The sequence below is a fragment of the Vulpes vulpes genome, chromosome 6 (assembly GCF_048418805.1).
Source record: "Vulpes vulpes isolate BD-2025 chromosome 6, VulVul3, whole genome shotgun sequence".
Classification (NCBI taxonomy): domain Eukaryota; kingdom Metazoa; phylum Chordata; class Mammalia; order Carnivora; family Canidae; genus Vulpes; species Vulpes vulpes.
In genome coordinates, this window is record NC_132785.1 from 102,044,379 (window position 1) to 102,062,341 (window position 17,963).

Sequence of the window (17,963 nt, forward strand, 5' to 3'; positions counted from 1 at the left end):
AAGCTGAAGGAAGAGCCTGCAATTTGCAGGTAGGGGTGGGGAGATTAGTGCCAGTAGAAAGGATCTCGACTTGCAAAAGTGCCTTGCTTTTTGGCACCTGGGAAGTAGATCTTTTGAAGCCACTGCCTGAATGGGGAAGCTGACACATTGACCAAACAAGTGGCATGACAAAGGCCTCCAAAAGAGTGGCCAGAAAGGAGCAGCAGAGCTTCTGACTCCAGCTTACAGCAGGCAGGCTTATCCCTGAAGCACTCCCCCTCTGCATGTGACCACGGAAGCCAGCTTCCTTCAGCATTTGCCATGTGCCCTTGCTCCTTTCAGCCGAGCTTTCCTCCTTCCAGACCCACATTGCTCCACTTCCTCTCAGGAAGTTTCCTCTGGGACTAACACTTCTCCCATGTAGGTGGTCGGTTTTGATGGCTCCTCCACAGTTGATGAGTTCCTCCAGCGTCTGAACCAAGAGACAGGCATGAGAAAGTCCTCCCACTCTGGCTTTGCCCTCTTCACAGACGATCCTTCCGGCAGGGACCTGGAACACTGCCTGCCAGGGGGTGTCAAGGTGATGGCCTGCCCACAAATCCCACTGAGTGCCTCCTGGGACACTGCCAAGGCTTTGGGGTTTGGGTGGTGGAGAAAGAGGCCCTCTGGCTGGTGCCTTACTTACTATTTCACAGCCTGTTGGCTTTGGAGCCCAAGGTGCTCCTGTGGGCCAGCATTCTGTGGCATCCTAAAACATACCCATACAGGCAGAGAAAAGTTGTTTTTCTCTACATATCCCCCCTGCCCTTGAAGGGCTGTGCAGTATCCAGGGGAAAAGCTGCTTCTCCTCTTGGTGGGGGAAGGACAGGGAGGCATTTGTCCTTGTACACATGCAGAGGATGGCAGCTATACACCTGTGGTGTTGTATCCTGGCACCTCATTCTCTCCCTGTCTGCCAGGGCCCATGCTGTGCTTACAGGTTCAAGCACATTTTAAGCAGTTAGCGCCAGTAGAAAGCATCTTGAATTGTATATATGTATACACACATATATATGTATATATTGTGTATATATATATTGTGTGTGTGTGTGTGTGTGTGTGTATATATATATCAAGTCAAAGGCCCTTGAATGGAATTTAAGACCTATCTTGTCTTGTGGTTTGCGATTAGCACCACGGGGGATGTTAAGTGTTTATGGGAATGTGCTGTTGCATTGATGAGTTTGAGTGCTGGTTCCATGTCTGCTCTTTTTATGGCAACAGGGCAAAGGTTTCTATAGTCTTTTACCGTTGCCTTGAAATACTGCACTATATATTCTCTTTGTAAATGTCTGCGTGTCTGTAAGGCTTGGTTACACAGTAGGCCTCTGAGTACACTTGTTGGAAGAGAATAGTGGTCAGTGGAATGGAAATGGAGCTGGTAATACGGGGCCACAGTTTTTGATTGAGGCCTGCCTAGCCTCTGGGAGACTTCTCAGGTGTTAAGGCCAATGGGAGCAGCATTCCATGCTTTGCTGCTCATGCCCTGCCCAGGGCTCTTCCTGTCTGTGAGATGGTTGTAAGGCACCTCTAGGTCCCAGGCGCATGAGGCCTGCAAGTCAGCCTCCTGATGGAGGACAGTCACTCAACCCTGCCTTGCTGCTCTTCCTGAGTCCTGCCCCAGGGCCTTCCTGACTTTCCTCTCTTGCCTCTTTAAGATCTGTGATGCCATCTCCAAGTGGGAACAAGCCCTGAAGGAGCTGCACTCTGGCAAGGCTGAGGGTGGCACGCGTGTTGTGAAGCTGATGTACAAGAACAGGTCCTGAGTGCCGCCCAAGGGTGGGGCCAAGCATGAGAGCTTGCCACCGGGGGCGGGGGGGGGGTGGCACTCGTCACTCCAACAGGCTGGCCTGTGCTGGACAGACAGTGGATCCACAGACAACACTGTGTTGTGGACAGGCTGGCCCTGGGTAGCTCAGGCTCTTGGTCCCTGAACTACACACACACACATACACACCCCTACCCTGCCAAAAAAATATCAGAACAACCTGGTGTGCGATGGCTGCACGTTACACTAGGAAAGTGAAATTTTGTATGAGCACTAGATATTTAAGGCCAAAGAATAAATAGCTCCTGTAACAATTCCAGCAAATATAGAAGTAGATACCATGATTTTTTGTCCATTCGAATAAGAAAATCCCATCCTAGATCTGTCTCCAGGCAAATAACTCCCATTAGTCTCTTGGAATCTTTAATTCATCCAGCTCCCTAATAAGCTATGATTCCAGGGAGCAGATTCCCCTCACCAAATCCAGTAAGGTAGTAGTATATTCAGGTGTACCTTGTGCCGCTGTTGCTCTGAGATGTGATGGCACTCTATCTGCCCTGTGTTGTGCTTAAATTTTTCTGGAGGCAATAAAAAATAGGCTCACAGATGGTATAAAAAGAGTAGTTTCTTTCTTTGGAAATGAAGATAAACAGATGCCAAGATGACCTCATCCATTTAGGATCCCAGCTGAGTCTTGGCTTCTTCTGTCTTCCCTGTAGGCTGTACTTTCGGAGTCAAGTCAAAGGGGAGACAGAGCGGGAGCGGCTGCTGCTTGCCTCCCAGACTAGTGGGGAGATAGTGGCAGGGAGGTTTCCTGTCAACAAGGAGCTGGCTCTTGAGATGGCTGCCCTGATGGCTCAGGTAAGGTTCTGTTCAGGAGTTGGATCAGACTCACAGGGAGCACATAGCATGCAGCCTGAAACAGGAGACCACAGACCCTGTGGTGCCCGAGAGGAGGGTGGTCCAGCTGGCTCCGGCTGTGGAGGGAAGCTGGCTCCTTACAAGCAGAGCCCTTCTCTGCAGATACAGATTATGGGCAGAACTCTGGTGGTGGAAGCCAGAGTCCTGCCTTTGAGTGCCAGCGACCTTCCTGCTGCAAGATCGTGGCCAGGTCACTGCAGTGGTCTGTGCTTTAGTTTCCTTCTCTGTATACAGAAAACAAAAATGCCTCCCTGCAACACGGGGTTGTACTAAGTATGCTACCAAAAGAATGTGTATCACAGAATGGATGTGCTAAAATTTGTACTTACAACTGTGTAACATTTAGAATCTGAATGCACTCAGACTTCGACTCTTCTCCGTTACCTTTACGAGGCTGTCTTGCTGGAAGTATCTGGGATGCCCTTGTGGTTCCCATGAGAAAGCATCTGAATGTACATGCTGGGGGGGGGGGGGGGGGAATAATAGTTGGACTTTTTAGTAGTAAACATTTACCGAATACTCTATAAAGGAGCCTCTGCTAAAACATTTTATGTTTTATCCCAGTTAGTTCTTATCCTCACTTAATTGATGAGGAAATTGAAGCCCAGAGTTTAAGTAATTTGCTCAGGGTTACAGAGCCAGCAGATGGCAGAGCTGGTATCTATCTGAACCCGGTGTCTGATTCCAAAGGCCACATCTGGAACACTGAAATACTCTAGGATCTACAGCATCTTCAGTCCTGTATCTCATATTTTTGGATTGGAAGCCAGAATATCCAGTTTGCCCTTGTCTGCCACTGATTAACTGTCTTTGGATAAGGCACTAACCTCCACTGCAACAGGGAGGTTTATGTAAATAACCATCTAGGACTGTAAGGTGGTCTCTCTAGGGTCTATGAAATTTGAGATAAAGGGTCATTCAAAGAAGTGTTTTCGCATCCACCCTCACCCCATCAATGACGCAGTGAAGTGTAATGGTTTATTTCACCTCTCCAGCAGCCCCAGCCCCACCTCACCCACCTCCAGACTCTTGACTGCCCCCTTCATGTGCTTCCAACGCAGGTAGAATATGGGGACTTAGAGAGGCCCAGCCCACCAGGCCCTGGGAGCCCACTCCCTACCAAGGTTCAGCATCACCTCCAGCACGTCTTAGACAGGTTCTACCCAAGGCGCTACAGACACGGAGCACCCTCTGAACAGTTGAGGTAGGCTGCAAGGTCTTGGAGGGAGTTGCAGTGGGGAGGCAGGGGCTGTCGGGCTGGGGAAGGCCTCAGAGCTGCAGTGAAAATATGTTGGCACTTCAGTGGCCCACTTGTCTCCATTCATTCAAACTAGGCACCTGGCAGATCTGCTGACCACAAAGTGGGCAGCACTGCAAGGCTGTTCCCCTCCCGAGTGCATCCGCATCTACCTGACAGTGGCCCGGAAATGGCCTTTCTTTGGTGCTAAGCTCTTTGCTGCTCGGGTAAGTGCTGGTGGTTTCCAGGGGGAAGGAGTGATTACCACCCCCCACCCCCCCCTCAGGAACATGCCCTAGATTTCTCCTCAAGCTGCTGTCCACATCTGGTCCAATTGGAGCCAGTCCAGTCTGCAGGGCCCGCCTGCACACTGGCAACCACCAGAGGGCGCCGTTTCTCCACCATTTCTGGTCCAGAGCACAGTTGTGATCACTGCTTTCCAGCCAGGATTATTTCTGGGTAACATTCATGTTTCCTTTCAGACTTCTCAGTGCTACCCCTAAAGAAAAAATATACGGCCAACTAATTCACACACAAGGATTCAAACTTGACATTACCATCTCAAAAATGCTTTCATTTTTTAAAAGGTGCAAAAGAACAATATGTAATCTAAATGAATGCATCTCTGCTGACTTAGCATGGCCACAGGGGACTCTTAACTACTCGGGCAACAGTTAATTTCACCTGCCTGAAGCCCCAACAGTTAATTTCACCTGCCAAAAGCCTAGTAGTAATTTTAGCTGGAACTTTTCTTGGCCAGGTGTCTGGTGTGCATAAACTTTATTCATAATCAATCATGTCCTCAAAGCTGGATCATGATCCTATTCACTGATGGTAGAGATTAGACCAGTGGACATTCACTCATTTATTCAATAAAGAATTGCTGAGCTCCTACTAGGACTCAGGCACTGTATGAGATTGCAAGATATGAGTGAATCAGATACTGTCCTGGCCTTCATGTCCTTCCCATCTAGTGGGGGAGACATACATTAATCAAATAATTATATATATTCTCTATCTAAATATACATGTAAGTTATTTTACAAACTGTTACAATATGAAAGGAGAAGTATAGGGATGTTATAAGGGCATCCCTTATAACAGAGGGATCCTGGGAACCTCTCAGTCTTGGGAGTTTGGGAGAAATTTCTGAAAATGAGGACATGTCCATCCTTCTCCTCAGCCTTTTGGGTAGGAGAGCTAGGAAATCTGGATTGCTCTACTGTAGCTATGACAGTGAAAATCAGTCATTCCAGGAATTGTCCACCAGATAGTCCCTTTTCTCACTAGTGGAGCATAAAGCCCATAAGATTGCATTCTTTCCTGTTTCTTTTGCAGCTCCTAGGAAATTGGCTGAAGCAAGATGCACTTCAGCCAGGAGAGGCTGTGGGTGGAATGCTGTCAGTTTGCCACCACTAGGAGAAAACAGCCCATTCTCCATGCCTATGACAGAGCAGTCAGGGCTGGCCTTTGTTCTGCAGCACAGAGCCCCTACAGTGTACTGTGGCAGGATGGGCTCTAGGTACCCCTCCACCCTTGAGATGGTAATTAGGTGGCCAGAGCTCCAAGGCCAGATGTCTCTGTGTGTTTACTTCGGCATGCTGTACAAATACCATCTTTCAAGTTTTCCACAATGAGAAAAGGTCACAAACCACTGCTTAGCAGATCCCTGAATGTGCCTTCTTCCTCAGAAAGCTCTTATGGTTGAGCATCCCTAGCTGTGGTTGTGTCTGATGGGATTTCCTGTTTCCCTAGCCTGCGCAGCTGTCTTCCAAAGAGAGCACTCTGGTGTGGATTGCTGTGAATGAGGATGGTGTCAGCATCCTGGACCACAATACTATGGTACAAAACAACGAGGGCTGGCTCTGACCCCTCCTTCTGAATAGTGCCTTTTTCTCTTACTCTCTGGACTCAAAGTCCCAAGCTAAGTGACCACGATTTCCCTACCCGCCCTTCCCAAGCCTTGCTGTCCTCTAGTCTAGACACAGTTTGTAGAGACATTCAAGATGTAGACCTCCAAATTAGGACCACTTCCAAGTTCTCCCTTTCTGGTTAAGGCTACCTGTGCCTGGAAGAGATGGGGTGCAGCTCAGGAGGCAGGTGGGAAGTTCCCCCAGAACTAACTGGCTTCTTCTCACAGCAAGTGCACATCACGTACCCCTACTCTTCAGTAATGACCTTCGGTGGCTGCCGGGATGACTTCATGCTTGTAATTAGATCCATTCCAGACCAGGGCTCTGGGAAAGGTCACATTGAGAAGTTGCTCTTCCAGATGGCTGCTCCCAAGGTGGGTCTGAAAGCTGCTAAAACATGTTACTTGGATTTATCTAGTATGAGGAAGTGGGCTTGAAGTTAAGAACGGAAGCTGGGGGAAAAAAAACCAGAAGCTGGGTTATGACCATCCTCTAGAAGGGCCTTCCCCAGGTGAAACTTTGGCCTTGTCTACAATCAGTCCTCCAAAGGGTTCAGGTAGGGTTGCAGCTCAGGAGTCACTGCTGAGCTGGTGGGTGAGGGGCTGGCCAGGAGGGCATGCACTCTGGTCCACATAGTGCTTTCAGCCCTTGCAGCCCAGCATCACACAGGCTGGAGGCAGGTGTCTACTTGCTCTTCTTGCAGCAGACCCAGAGCCAGGGCAGCCAGCTTTCTCCTCAGTGTGCTCTCGCCTTCTCCTGGCTTCTGCCAGTCCCAAAGTAAGACGTCTGCACATGCTCCCCCTTTTCTATGGTCTTAAAGTCCATCCAGAGACCTCTTCTACTTTAAAGGCTTTGTATCATGCTCAGTGCGGGAAATAAGGACTAGCAAAAATAAGTTACAAAGTAGACCCCAAAACCTAAATTCTGATTTATAGTTCCTGACTCCATCCTGAGAGTAAGTAGAAACCCTTTTGTTTTAATCCTAAAATTGGAGTTTCCCCAACCTCTTCCTTTTAATACTGCTCCTGCTAAAGGAGAGGCTATACAGACACTTCTTCCAGGGACACCCACTTCCCTGACTTGGAGACCAGCAGAGCCGAGTATCACCCCTCCTGTTCTCAGGAGGGTACTGTGTGTCAGTGGTGCTGCAGACCAACAGGCACCCATTTCACTGGGCCTTTGAGCCTCATAGAAATGATTCCCTTTGGACATTTTCTCCCAGATACTTTAAGAAACTGAAGCCCGGGAAGGTTATGTACCCCGTATAGCAGCTAGTATGTGAGAAAGCCAGGATTCAAGCCAAGGCCAGTTCAGTTCCTTTGTTTCTGTTGTCTTAAGATTGCAGAGGCTACCTTCATCATGGCCAGCTACATGAACCATTGCTCCACAACTGTGAACACCCACCCTAACCCACCTGCTGCCCACCAGCTATGGGAACTGGACGGACAGCAGTTCTTTGCTTCTGTCCCATGTGCTGCCAGAGGGCCAACGCTGCTGTGAAAACTTCTACCCCTTTCCCTGCCAACCACCTGGTACCTCTGGGGTTAGCGATCTGTATCCTGGGGTATGATACTACTGTGATGGGCCTGACAGCCCTCCCCCAACCCAACCCTGTTTGTTCTATGAAATGTGTATTTCAGTGTCCACGAAGCCTTTACTCTCTAGGTGCCTTATGTTTCAGGGCCCAACTTTCAAAAATCCAGACCTGGTATAGAAACCACTTTTTTTCACAAGAATGCTGAGCTCTGGATGCTGCCCGATTCTAGACACAGACTGGGAAGGTCCACTGTTACTGGTTACTGAGGGCATCAGTGCTGTAAGTCAAGGCTTTCTGCACTGATACTCTTGGGAAGGCTGGTATCTTTTATACTGTATATGGTCCTTACGTGGGGATTTATACTTGAAGTTTTCCCAACATCCCTGAACAAGATAGGACTAAAATTTCCAATTCATCTGAACTGTGACAAAAGCCTAGAACTCACTAAAACTGGACTTCCATTCCCAGGTGGGAAAGGTATCGGTAGGGCTGGAGAAAAAGGAAGAGACTCATGTTTTCCTTCCCCACTGCAAATGAGTAGGCATTTGCAGTCCCCCTCTGGAGCAGCAGCTCCTATCTTTGCAGGACAAGGAAAAGGCACTATTCCTGCTGAGACTGAAGCTGTTCTCCCTCACACTGGACTGTCAGCCCAACTGGGTACAAGCAAGGGCAGGGGGTAAGTCTAACCTGACTTCTCCCTGTCTCATTTTAGTGACTGGACAGGGCTCAGTGAAGGCTGTGCTTCCTACTGTAGGATGGGGTGGTCATCACTTGTTTCCTTGCTCTTTGAAAGACCAAGCAAATGCACTGTTTTTTTGCTGCTTTGTGAGGCCGCCAAAGATGAGTCAGAAACAGAATCCAGGGCCTGGATTTGTTCCTCAAGACTTCTGGCAAACTTCTGCTGGGAATTAGTCAGAGGGCAGAAGGCACATAGGAGATCTCTGTCCTACTCTAAGAATATCCAGGTGATACAACTATAACCCCCCATCCCCAACTGAGACCTTGTATTGAATGCAGAGGGGATGAACTTTGTCTCTACCCTCCTCTAACAGAAAACAAAAAGACGAAAGAGTTCATTCATACTCTGATTTTCTGGCATTGGAGAAACTGAGTTTTATTTCAAAGCTCTAAGGCAGTCTTAGCATTCAATAAAGTGCTGAAAACTGTATGGGTTTAGCAGTAGCATTCAAGAACCAAGCCTCTGACTTCAACAATGTGTGTATGTATGTGTGTTGCACACTGCAAAAACTTCAAGGCTGGAACTAGTTTATCTGAACACCTCAGCTGCTATAGGCTTCCCTTCCCTCACTCTTTAAACTGACAAGCATAATTAAAAAAAAAAAAAAAAAAACAGCACATGAGAATGCCTCTTTTAAATGACCTTGGCTTTGCGAGGCTGGAAATTTTATAGCCATCTCCCATTTCTATTGCTGCCCGGGCCCTTGGGATCTAGCAGAGACATTTCTACCTCAAACAAGTCAAACATCACATGTACCATAGGCTCCAAATAACTCCTCCTGGGATGATGGAAAAGGCAGCAATTACAACTCTAGTTTTCTAATGTCCTGAGTGTCTCTATGGCCATGAGAATAATATCGACTTGGGAGTTAAAAAAAATTAGGATCCCACAGCCAAAACAAGCAAGAACGGAGCTGTGTTCACAATGAACTTGAGCTCAGGCTACTTCCCCCACCCTGCCTCGCTCCCTCCTGGCCCCTCAGGGGTCCTCCCACAGTTTATTAGTTTTACACAGAAGAAAACTGCCTTATAATCAAAAGCTTCTACTGTTTGTGTGTTTATCCTCCTCTAACATGTCTGGAAACCAAAGTTGAATATCTGTCTGGCCTTTGGTGTCACCCCTCTTGGCAAAATAAGTTTTTGAAACCACAGACAATGCTGAGTAACAGTAGAGTATTAATGTGCCTGACACCCATGACTGAAATGCCATGTTCATGTTGTCAATAAAAACCAGCTGTGTGTGAACCAGGCAATTATTGTGTGTTTTGGAAAGAGATCGGTTTATTACAAGAGTTGTCATAAATTCACCCTGTACAGAACACAGGAGCTAGGTGGACAGAGGCTAGTCTTTTGTAGGACATGTCTTCCTACTCACTGGTACGTGAAGGGGTTGACTTTTATACAGGAGTCCGTGCAGTTGGAAATCATGTCTCGTAAGAGATCTGATGTCAGTTTCCCATTGTCTTGCTCCACAAATCTCTACAAAAAAGTAAACCTGAACATGCTGAGGAATTTCACAAAGTGCTCTTTGTCAACATTACTTTTGACATATCGTTTCTTAAGATCTTCCCTCAATTGATAAAGTAGGCGAAACCTTACAAAGAGATCGCTAAAATATACATAAATACTTTGCTCAACATCACACAATGAGTTAGGTTTCCAGGCACCTGCTATATGGCTCTGAGATCCACTGCATCCATACTGGTTCCTAGGACTGTGTCTGCCTGATGGTTTAGAATACAGAAAATAAACCAGCCACTATGGCTTAGGAGTCATCTCCCATGGAAGATAATACTGGCCTCTGAAATGCTGGGACTCAAGGACTTGCTGGTGTGGCTTTCTGGTGCGCCAGGATCTCCTGGCAGCTCCTGTACACTTCAATCAAGCAGTCCAGGCGGGGCTTGGCACTCTGAATTCCAAAGGCAAGAAATGCAGTCAGGATAAGAGAGCAGAAGAGAACATAAGAGAGCACTTAATGGTGCTGCCTCTATGGGTAACCTCAGTCTCACCACATCAGGGGGTCTAAATGGCTCAGGTGTGAGCTCGAAGAGGCAGAAGTTCAGGCCAAACAGCACCTTACTGGCTAAGAAAGCAAGAGGAATAACAAGGACAGACTACCTCGTAAATGTCACAAGCTGTGAAACCATCCTCAAGGACGAGAAGTGCAATTTAATATGTAAATATTGAAAGGTATTTTGTACAATGAAATGTGATACAACCAAAATTAAAAGAAAAGTCACCGAATGGGGAAAAAAATATGTGGAAAACATATTTAATAAAAGTTTGTTACCCAAAATATGTAAGTTATTATAAATGCATAATCAATATCTAGATTCTACTTGACTAATAAAGGAGATGGATAGTTTAAAACAAGAGGAAACAGGAATAGATAATTCAAAGAAACATGAAAAATGTTTGTCATTTAAAGAGCAGTTCAATAACTTTAGATTCCTTTACCTACAAACTAAAGGAAACAAAGAACTAAACCCACGGTTAGCCAAGACTGTAGAAAAACAAGTACAAATTCCCAAAAGTACAGTAAAGTTGTCTAATCTCTGGAGCCAAATCTCAAACTGTAAAAATCTATTACACTGTTCATAAGCTTTACTAAAATAACTTTGAACTATAATGCAAAGGAATTTTAGCTTAGCGGCCTTAAATCCTTTGTGAGAAAAGGAAGGGCAGTAAGGCAGAGTTAACTATTTACATAAATATATACTTATAGTTGTGTCTGTGTATTTTTTGTAAGAGCGAGACAAAAACTAACCTGGAGATGATTTTAAAAGCTAGCAGTAGAGTGGCTAAATAAACTCAACATGATAATAGAACTATTTAAAATAGTATAATGGCCTCTGAAGATGCATGAAAATATGTATATTAGATTTAAAAAACAAGACATAAATCGGGTATAACTGCATGTGTAGATCAGTGACATTTATGTAAAACCCTGTATTGGCAGACTAACAAAGCAGATGAATGGTAACTTATAGGCAGAAACTGCTATTTATTTTTTCTTTAAAATCTGTATAAATTTATAATATTTCTGAAAGCCTGTATTTGCTTCAGAAAGAAACTTGAAATAACTAAAATCCAAAACTCTCAATAAAAATAGCTGTCAGGTGTCCTCAAATACGCTTAACAACAGGAGTTTACATTCCTATTGAACATAAGTAGCAGTAGATATACAAAGAATGGGGAAAGGTACCGGGTTTTCTGGAGAAGAAGCTCTAGACAAGTGTTCTATGCTCACCTGGAAGACCGGTACTACTTGGGATATCCCATGTGGTTCCACTGGATCCTTCAATAAAATGCAGAGGTAGTAAATCACCTTCTGCTGTAAGAAAATAAACCAAATAGCAGAGATCTAAGTGAGACTCGTTTTGTTTTCTTTTTCTTCAAGGGAAGGCTAAAGACCTTTTAATAAATGGTTATCTCGGGCAGCCCCAGTGGCACAGCGGTTTGGCACCGCCTGCAGCCCGGGGTGTGATCCTGGAGACCTGGGATGGAGTCCCACGTCAGGTTCCCTGCGTGGAGCCTGCTTCTCCCTCTGCCTGTGTCTCTGCCTCTGCCTCTCTTTCTCTGTGTGTCTCTATGAATAAGTAAATAAAATCTTAAAAAAAAAAAAAAAAAAGTAAATGGCGATCTCTAACCATTGGTTATCTCTAACTATCAAGTAGTAGAACACCTGATTGCTTTTGAAGTGAGAATTCTTTAAATGCAAAAAAACGACAAAATGTCAGCAGCAACAACCACCACCACGAGATGATTTTGAAGCTGGGCTAAAAAATAAAGTTGAAATGCTGACTTACTATCTGTGAAATCCTGCTATATCTCTATAAAAATACAGGAATCTATTTTTCCAATACAAGTTTCATTTTCATGGCCTATAGACATGCTAGCCAAAAAGGAAACATTACAATACTGGAACAGAGTCTTCAAGTTTAATTCTGTGAACAGACATCAAGTCTGTTTAGACTCTGTTTAGATCCAGGCAAAGGCCACTGGGCTACCTCTTCTGGAGAAACCTGTAATACTTACTACTTAACTACTTACCATGTAAATAGCCTCATTGATAACCACATCCTTCACCTTGCTCATCTCTATGAAGGTAGTGCTTTCTTTGCCTGAGGCATAGGATGAAGTCATCTGGATGCCAAGGGAATCAATGATTAATAATGTCTCCTGATCAATCTTGACAAAATGGAGATAACCAAGCAGGCCTAAGAGGGTGATGAAGATGGCAGCAGAGAGGATCATGCTGTTCTGAAGAGAGAGCCAGACAAAGGCAGTAAGATTACCAGGTGGTCCTCCGCACAGATCTCCGCTGTTTAACCAGTCTACTCTAGGCAATGCGGAAAAAAGCTTGTGTTCTACTATGAGTTGACAAGATGGGAAGAACATGCATGGAAGAGGAAATCACTTTTATTTCAACTCTGTAGTGCTATGAAAGCATAATGAAAGCATCCAAACAAATGGACAGGAGAACTTTAATCACCAAAATAGTATCTATCATCACACCACTCTCAGAGGTCTTTCATGATGACTCAGACCTTTTCCTCTCCTGCTCCAACAGCAGAATATACAGTGCAAAATCAGACAGTACAATAATAAAATGCTTAGCACAATGTAGCAGATGGTACTCAACAGCCACTCTTGCTAATAAAACTCGGAATGAATCATGATTGGTTCCCACTCCTGCCAATGACTAGTTTAGAAATGATTACATGATACAACTCTGGTCAATGAGTTTGAGGGTCTCCTGGAGGAGCTTCTGGAAAATGAAGTGCATCTTAAAAAGAGATCTAGGGGAATCCCTGGGTGGCGCAGCGGTTTAGCGCCTGCCTTTGGCCCAGGGCGTGATCCTGGAGACCTGGGATCGAATCCCACGTCGGGCTCCCGGTGCATGGAGCCTGCTTCTCCCTCTGCCTAAAAAAAAAAAAAATTTAAAAAGAGATCTAGGAAGAAAGAGATCCTAGATCCTCTTGAGGTTTTGATGCCTGGAACTACTATAGAACTACGACTCCTCTGCCAGACCAAGTAGAAAGCCAGGCTGAGGACAATTAGAGTACACCAGCAGTAACATGAAAATAATCAAAATCAACTGAGTCTCTTACACCCTTTCGAGCCCTACCACCTCCTGACTTTTGTTAAATAATAAAGATCATGTCATTTAGTGCTCTTTTAGTTATTTTGGGTTGTGACTAACTGATGTATTAAGGCTGAGTAGCCAAAATAATTAACTTACATTTTAAGGACTCAAAAAATGGTATTTATTCTTTTGATTATAAGATTTACAATCTTTTAACATTTCTGAAGTTGTGTTTTTCTTTTGATGTATGTTCTTTCTGTGTGCCATTTTTTTTCTCCTCCAAAAAGCTATTATTTAGAAGGATGACACAGAGGAAAAAAAAAATCATTGATGACCTAGAAACAAAATAGATTCAGTAATTTACGACTGTCATTTCTTGCGGGCAGGAGGTATCTTATTCTTTATTACTGACAAGATGTCCTCTTTGACCTTACTCTAATCAAGCTCTTCTAAACCCTCAACCTTGGTGTCCATCCTTATTGGGCCTGCATGGCCCAACAAGTTGTGCCAAGAATCCTACTAAGTCCGTTTAGAGAGAACCCTTGGCATCTGATCACCCTGGCCTGCCTTTAGCAAGAATCATGTCAAGTTAGCCAGAATCTCCCTTTACCCCTGATGTTTTCTTTTAGTCATTTTCCATCCACTGATCCCCACTGTGCTCCTTGGCTATGAATTCCAACTTGTCCGTGCTATATTCAGAATTGAGCCCAATTCTGCAGTGAGGTCTCTTTTCTCCTACTGCAGTATTTCCTGAATAAAATCTGTTTTTACTGAGACGTCTGGGTGGCTCAGTGATTGAGCATCTGCCTCCGACTCAGGGCATGATCCTGGGGTCCTGGGATCAAGTCCTGCATCAGGCTCACCACAAGGAGCCTACTTCTCCCTCCACCTATGTCTCTGCCTCTATGTGTCTCTCATGAATAAATAAATAAGTAAAATCTTTTTTTTTTTTTAATCTGTTTTTACTGTTTTAAACTACCAACTGCCTCTGGTTTTCTTTGAAAATACTTTTCTACTTCATTCTATGTAACATACAGTAAGTGTTGGATCAGGACTCTATTTGAGCCTGTGATCTGTTTTGTCTGGTCGACCCTGAGCTAAGAATGGGTTTTACACTTTAAAAAAAAAAAAAAAAGATTTTATTTATTTGAGAGAAAGAAAGAGAGCAAGAGAGAGAGAGAGAACACAAGCAGGGGAAGTGGTGCAGAGGGAGGAGAAGCAGACTCCCCAATGAGCAGGGAGCCTGACACAAGGCTTGATCCTGGGAATCCAGGATCATGACCTGAGCCAAAAGCAAATGCCCAACTGACTGAGCCACCCAGGCATCCGTTTTCACACTTCTAAAAGAGTTGTTAAAAAAAGAAAAAGAAACAGGACTGTGAGAGACCTATAAAGCCCAAAATATTTACTATTTGGCCTTTTAAAGTTTGCTGACCTCTGTACTCGGTAATTACTTATTGATTAATGAATGGAGAATGGAAAAATCTATGTGCTAGGTCTCTGATGATCCAAAAATGTCTACTTTAAGTTAATTAAATGCCTAGTATCTAGTATAGTGTCTGGTTCATAGTCTGAACTGAATAAACATGGAAGAATAGAGAGAAAATTCAGCCCCAGCCCTTACAGGTGTATTAGAGGCAAAATTAATACAAAAATTAAAATTTTTGGAGACTACTATGGAACTATTAGTGCCTAAGTATTAAAACAGAATGAGAGAAAGCAAGAAAGAGACCTCAAAGCACACAGGATATCCCATGAAGACTTCCAATGAAGAAGAATTTCACTGGTACATAAGAGCTGGTGGTTATTGATAGATATGCTTAGTTGAGAAAAGGAAGTGGGTAAAGCATTCCAGATTGCAATAAATCAGGTAATAACCTACACTTTTAGTAGAATTGTGAATTCAAAACCAGCAGGAAAGACGGGATGAAGTACAAAAAATGTGAGGGGATTTAATCCCTATCAGCTTTTTAATAAGGTAATCCTTGCCCAAAACTTCATTACTACCTACATTCTTTATACTTCATTTTTCTGTCTGAAATTCTAACAATATTTATTTGGGCTGAAATTAAGCCACATGTTTCTGTGAATTCCTTCATTTCTTCTCCCTCCTGAGAGTCATTACTCTGACAAATAGTTTTGAACACAAAGATAAACTCTGATACACAGACCCCTTAAGAAATATAGTGGAGGTTGTTTTTTTTTTTTTTTTTGAGATTTTATGTATGTATGTATGTATGTATGTATGTATTTATTTATTTATGAGAGACACACAGAGAGAAGCAGAGACACAGGCACAGGCCGAGGGAGAAGCAGTCTCCATGCAGGGAGCCAGCCGGATGTGGGACTCCATCCGGGTCTCCAGGATTAAGCCATGGGCTGAAGGCAGCGCTAAACCGTTGAGCCAGGATAAGAGGGTACAAAAAGGAGCTGGCATAAAAACAAACTTCTATTTAAAAATTTTACCTAAGTAAGCCCTCTCCAAGGAGGAGACAGTATAGTGGAAAAGAAAGGGTTTCAGAGTCAGTCCTGAGTTTGAAGCCCAAGTATGCCATTTACTAGCTTTGTGACCTTGGTTAAATTATTACTCTAAGCCTTGGCTTTCTTCTAAGGTTAAAATGAGACATTCAGGAAAGCAGCTGGCAGTTCGTGGACATATAATAATCTGTTCGCTCCTCCTCCTCACATGACAACACGGCCAGAACTCAGGCTAGTATTAAAATTCAACTACATTATAAATTAAATCTTTTTCGACGGGGGAGAAGGACTGTCCTGGCAGTTTAACCATATTAACTGGCTTTTGAACAAACTTCTAGATACAGTTTGGCATAACTTAGGGCAGTCTTAATTCTGCACATATCTATGCCAAATTACCATATATTGATGGTAAAAGAGCCAATGAATGCATTAATGGAAACAAGACCCAAAACATAGAAAAAGCCCTCGACCTGTTCAGATCACTCCTAGAATAATATATTCAGTTCAGGACACTACATCTGAAACTAAATTCATCTTGGGGCAGCCCAGGTGGCTCAGCGGTTTAGCGCTGCCTTCAGCCCAGGGTGTGATCCTGGCGACCCGGAATCGAGTCCCACGTCCGTCTCCCTGCATGGAGCCTCCTTCTCCCTCTGCCTGTGTCTCTGCCTCTCTCTCTGTCTCTGTGTGTCTCTCATGAATAAATAAAGTCTTTTAAAAAATTCATCTTGAAAAGCATTTAGGGTGACTCCTTTTATTTGAGGGCTGCCACAAAGCTACTACATGTGACCTTCAATACTGTGAAGCTGGCATGGCAGGCAGCAATTCCCTTTTAAACATGTTAAAGCTGAGGCTCAGAAAATAGGAATGAGTCCGGGGATCCCTGGGTGGCGCAGCGGTTTGGCGCCTGCCTTTGGCCCAGGGCGCGATCCTGGAGACCCAGGATCGAATCCCACATCAGGCTCCCGGTGCATGGAGCCTGCTTCTCCCTCTGCCTATGTCTCTGCCTCTCTCTCTCTCTCTGTGACTATCATAAAATAAAAAAAAATAAAAAAATAAATAAAAAAAAAAGGAATGAGTCCGAACGGCGAGCCCAGAAACAACGCATCACCAAAACTTAATTCAGTTGAAAGCACTTGAAGTTGGGGAAGGGGTAGAGTTGGCGGGGGGGGGGGGGGGGGGGGGGGGGGGCGGGGGAGGGGGGTAGGGGGGGGTGGGGGGGGTAGACTGCCTTGAAAAACAGGTTAGAACTGATGAAGCTCGTGTTGTGGAGGCAAAGACGGTTTCTCCTTAAGACTATAGAAAAGGTTCTGTTGGCAGCGACTCCTCTGAAGATTCGGAACCACCGATGAGGTCGATCCACTTAACAGTTCTCCGAACCCCTGGAACTGAATTCCTGTGAGCACGTGCCACGTAGGTCACCTGGAAGTTAGAATCTGAGGCTATCGCGCAAGGTCTAAATGGACGCCCACATGAGGCACAGAGCACAGGTGTCAAAACGTCACTAAACGTCAAGAAAACAGGTGGCAGCAGAGCCAGCCAGTTCCCGCCCTCCGACCCTACACCGACCGGAAGGCCCGACCCGGTGACGCCAAAGCCCCTTCGGAACGCCGCCCCCGACTCCCACTGCGGGGAGGGGCCCAGCGGCCTTTACCTCGCAGAGGGTGAAGAGTCCGTAGGCCGCCAGCCACACGGCGCAGGTGACAGCGGTGAGCGAGCGCAGCGAGAGCCGGGGGCAGCTGAGGCAGAACTCCCGGCAGGACGGGGAGTAGTAGCGGCGCTGCAGGGCCAGGCGGCCGCCGCAGATATCCGAGAAGCTCCGCTCGTCCTCCATGGTCGGCGGGCCCCCTCCCGCCGCCGCCCTCTCGCCCCTGTCGCGCCCTCTCGCCCGCCGGCGCCCTCTCAGCAGCTCCAACCCACTTCCGGAGAGCGGCGCAGGCCCCGCCCCCGCCCCCGCAGGCCCCGCCCCCGCCTCACGCTCCGCGCAGCCGCAGTCCGCGCCCAGAGCTGCGGCGGGGCTCCGCCGGGCTCGGGTTTCGCGCTTCCCGGCCCCGCAGGGGTTCTGCGGCCGTCGTGGCCACTCCAGAGACTCGCGGGAGGCCAACGCAGCCGGCCTGTTCACGCGCTCTCGCTTGGCAGACGATTTCTAGGTCTAGGCCGGGAGACAGTCCGCAGATACACACTCGTTACAGTCACTTACTCATTTCATTCCTGCGCCAGGTAGTTGCTGAAGATACAGGGCTGGCCCGCCCGTATTGACGACTCGT

The 17,963-nt window shown here is 45.8% G+C and overlaps 2 protein-coding genes across 18 annotated transcripts in view; one reads left to right on the forward strand and one right to left on the reverse strand.

Moving 5' to 3' along the window:
• PLEKHH1 (pleckstrin homology, MyTH4 and FERM domain containing H1) overlaps positions 1-9,377 on the forward strand; it is a 49,678-nt gene extending 40,301 nt beyond the window's left edge. For all 16 annotated transcript variants that reach the window (XM_072761787.1, XM_072761788.1, XM_072761795.1 and 13 more), the window contains 8 exons: positions 404-559; positions 1,677-1,777; positions 2,506-2,647; positions 3,769-3,911; positions 4,042-4,171; positions 5,700-5,786; positions 6,085-6,231; positions 7,196-9,377. In XM_072761787.1, the coding sequence (XP_072617888.1) occupies positions 404-559; positions 1,677-1,777; positions 2,506-2,647; positions 3,769-3,911; positions 4,042-4,171; positions 5,700-5,786; positions 6,085-6,231; positions 7,196-7,357 (1,068 nt within the window). In that variant the 3' untranslated portion in view covers positions 7,358-9,377. The remainder of the gene's footprint in view (positions 1-403; positions 560-1,676; positions 1,778-2,505; positions 2,648-3,768; positions 3,912-4,041; positions 4,172-5,699; positions 5,787-6,084; positions 6,232-7,195) is intronic.
• On the reverse strand, positions 8,483-17,625 carry PIGH (phosphatidylinositol glycan anchor biosynthesis class H). 2 transcript variants are annotated; one of them, XM_026008449.2, is made up of 4 exons: positions 17,351-17,625; positions 12,186-12,395; positions 11,383-11,463; positions 8,483-10,041 (listed from the first exon to the last, which is right to left on the reverse strand). In XM_026008449.2, the coding sequence occupies exons 1-4, from the start codon at positions 17,528-17,530 to the stop codon at positions 9,949-9,951; spliced, it is 564 nt and encodes a 187-aa protein (XP_025864234.1). In that variant the 5' UTR covers positions 17,531-17,625; the 3' UTR covers positions 8,483-9,948. The 2 variants fall into 2 exon arrangements, with proteins under 2 accessions (XP_025864234.1, XP_025864233.1); XM_026008448.2 differs by having other exon boundaries at positions 11,383-11,466; positions 17,351-17,615.
• Between the last annotated feature and the right edge of the window lie 338 nt (positions 17,626-17,963).

Bases quoted from the DNA above. Each gene is read 5' to 3' on its own strand.
- PIGH (XM_026008448.2), bottom strand. From the start codon at position 17,530: ATGGAGGACGAGCGGAGCTTCTCGGATATCTGCGGCGGCCGCCTGGCC. The intron at 12,396-17,350 runs GTAAAGGCCGCT...CTCTCTCTTCAG, and splicing joins GACTCTTCACCCTCTGCGAG to AACAGCATGATCCTCTCTGC. The intron at 11,467-12,185 runs GTAAGTAGTTAA...ATTTTCTTACAG, and splicing joins TCAATGAGGCTATTTACATG to CAGAAGGTGATTTACTACCT.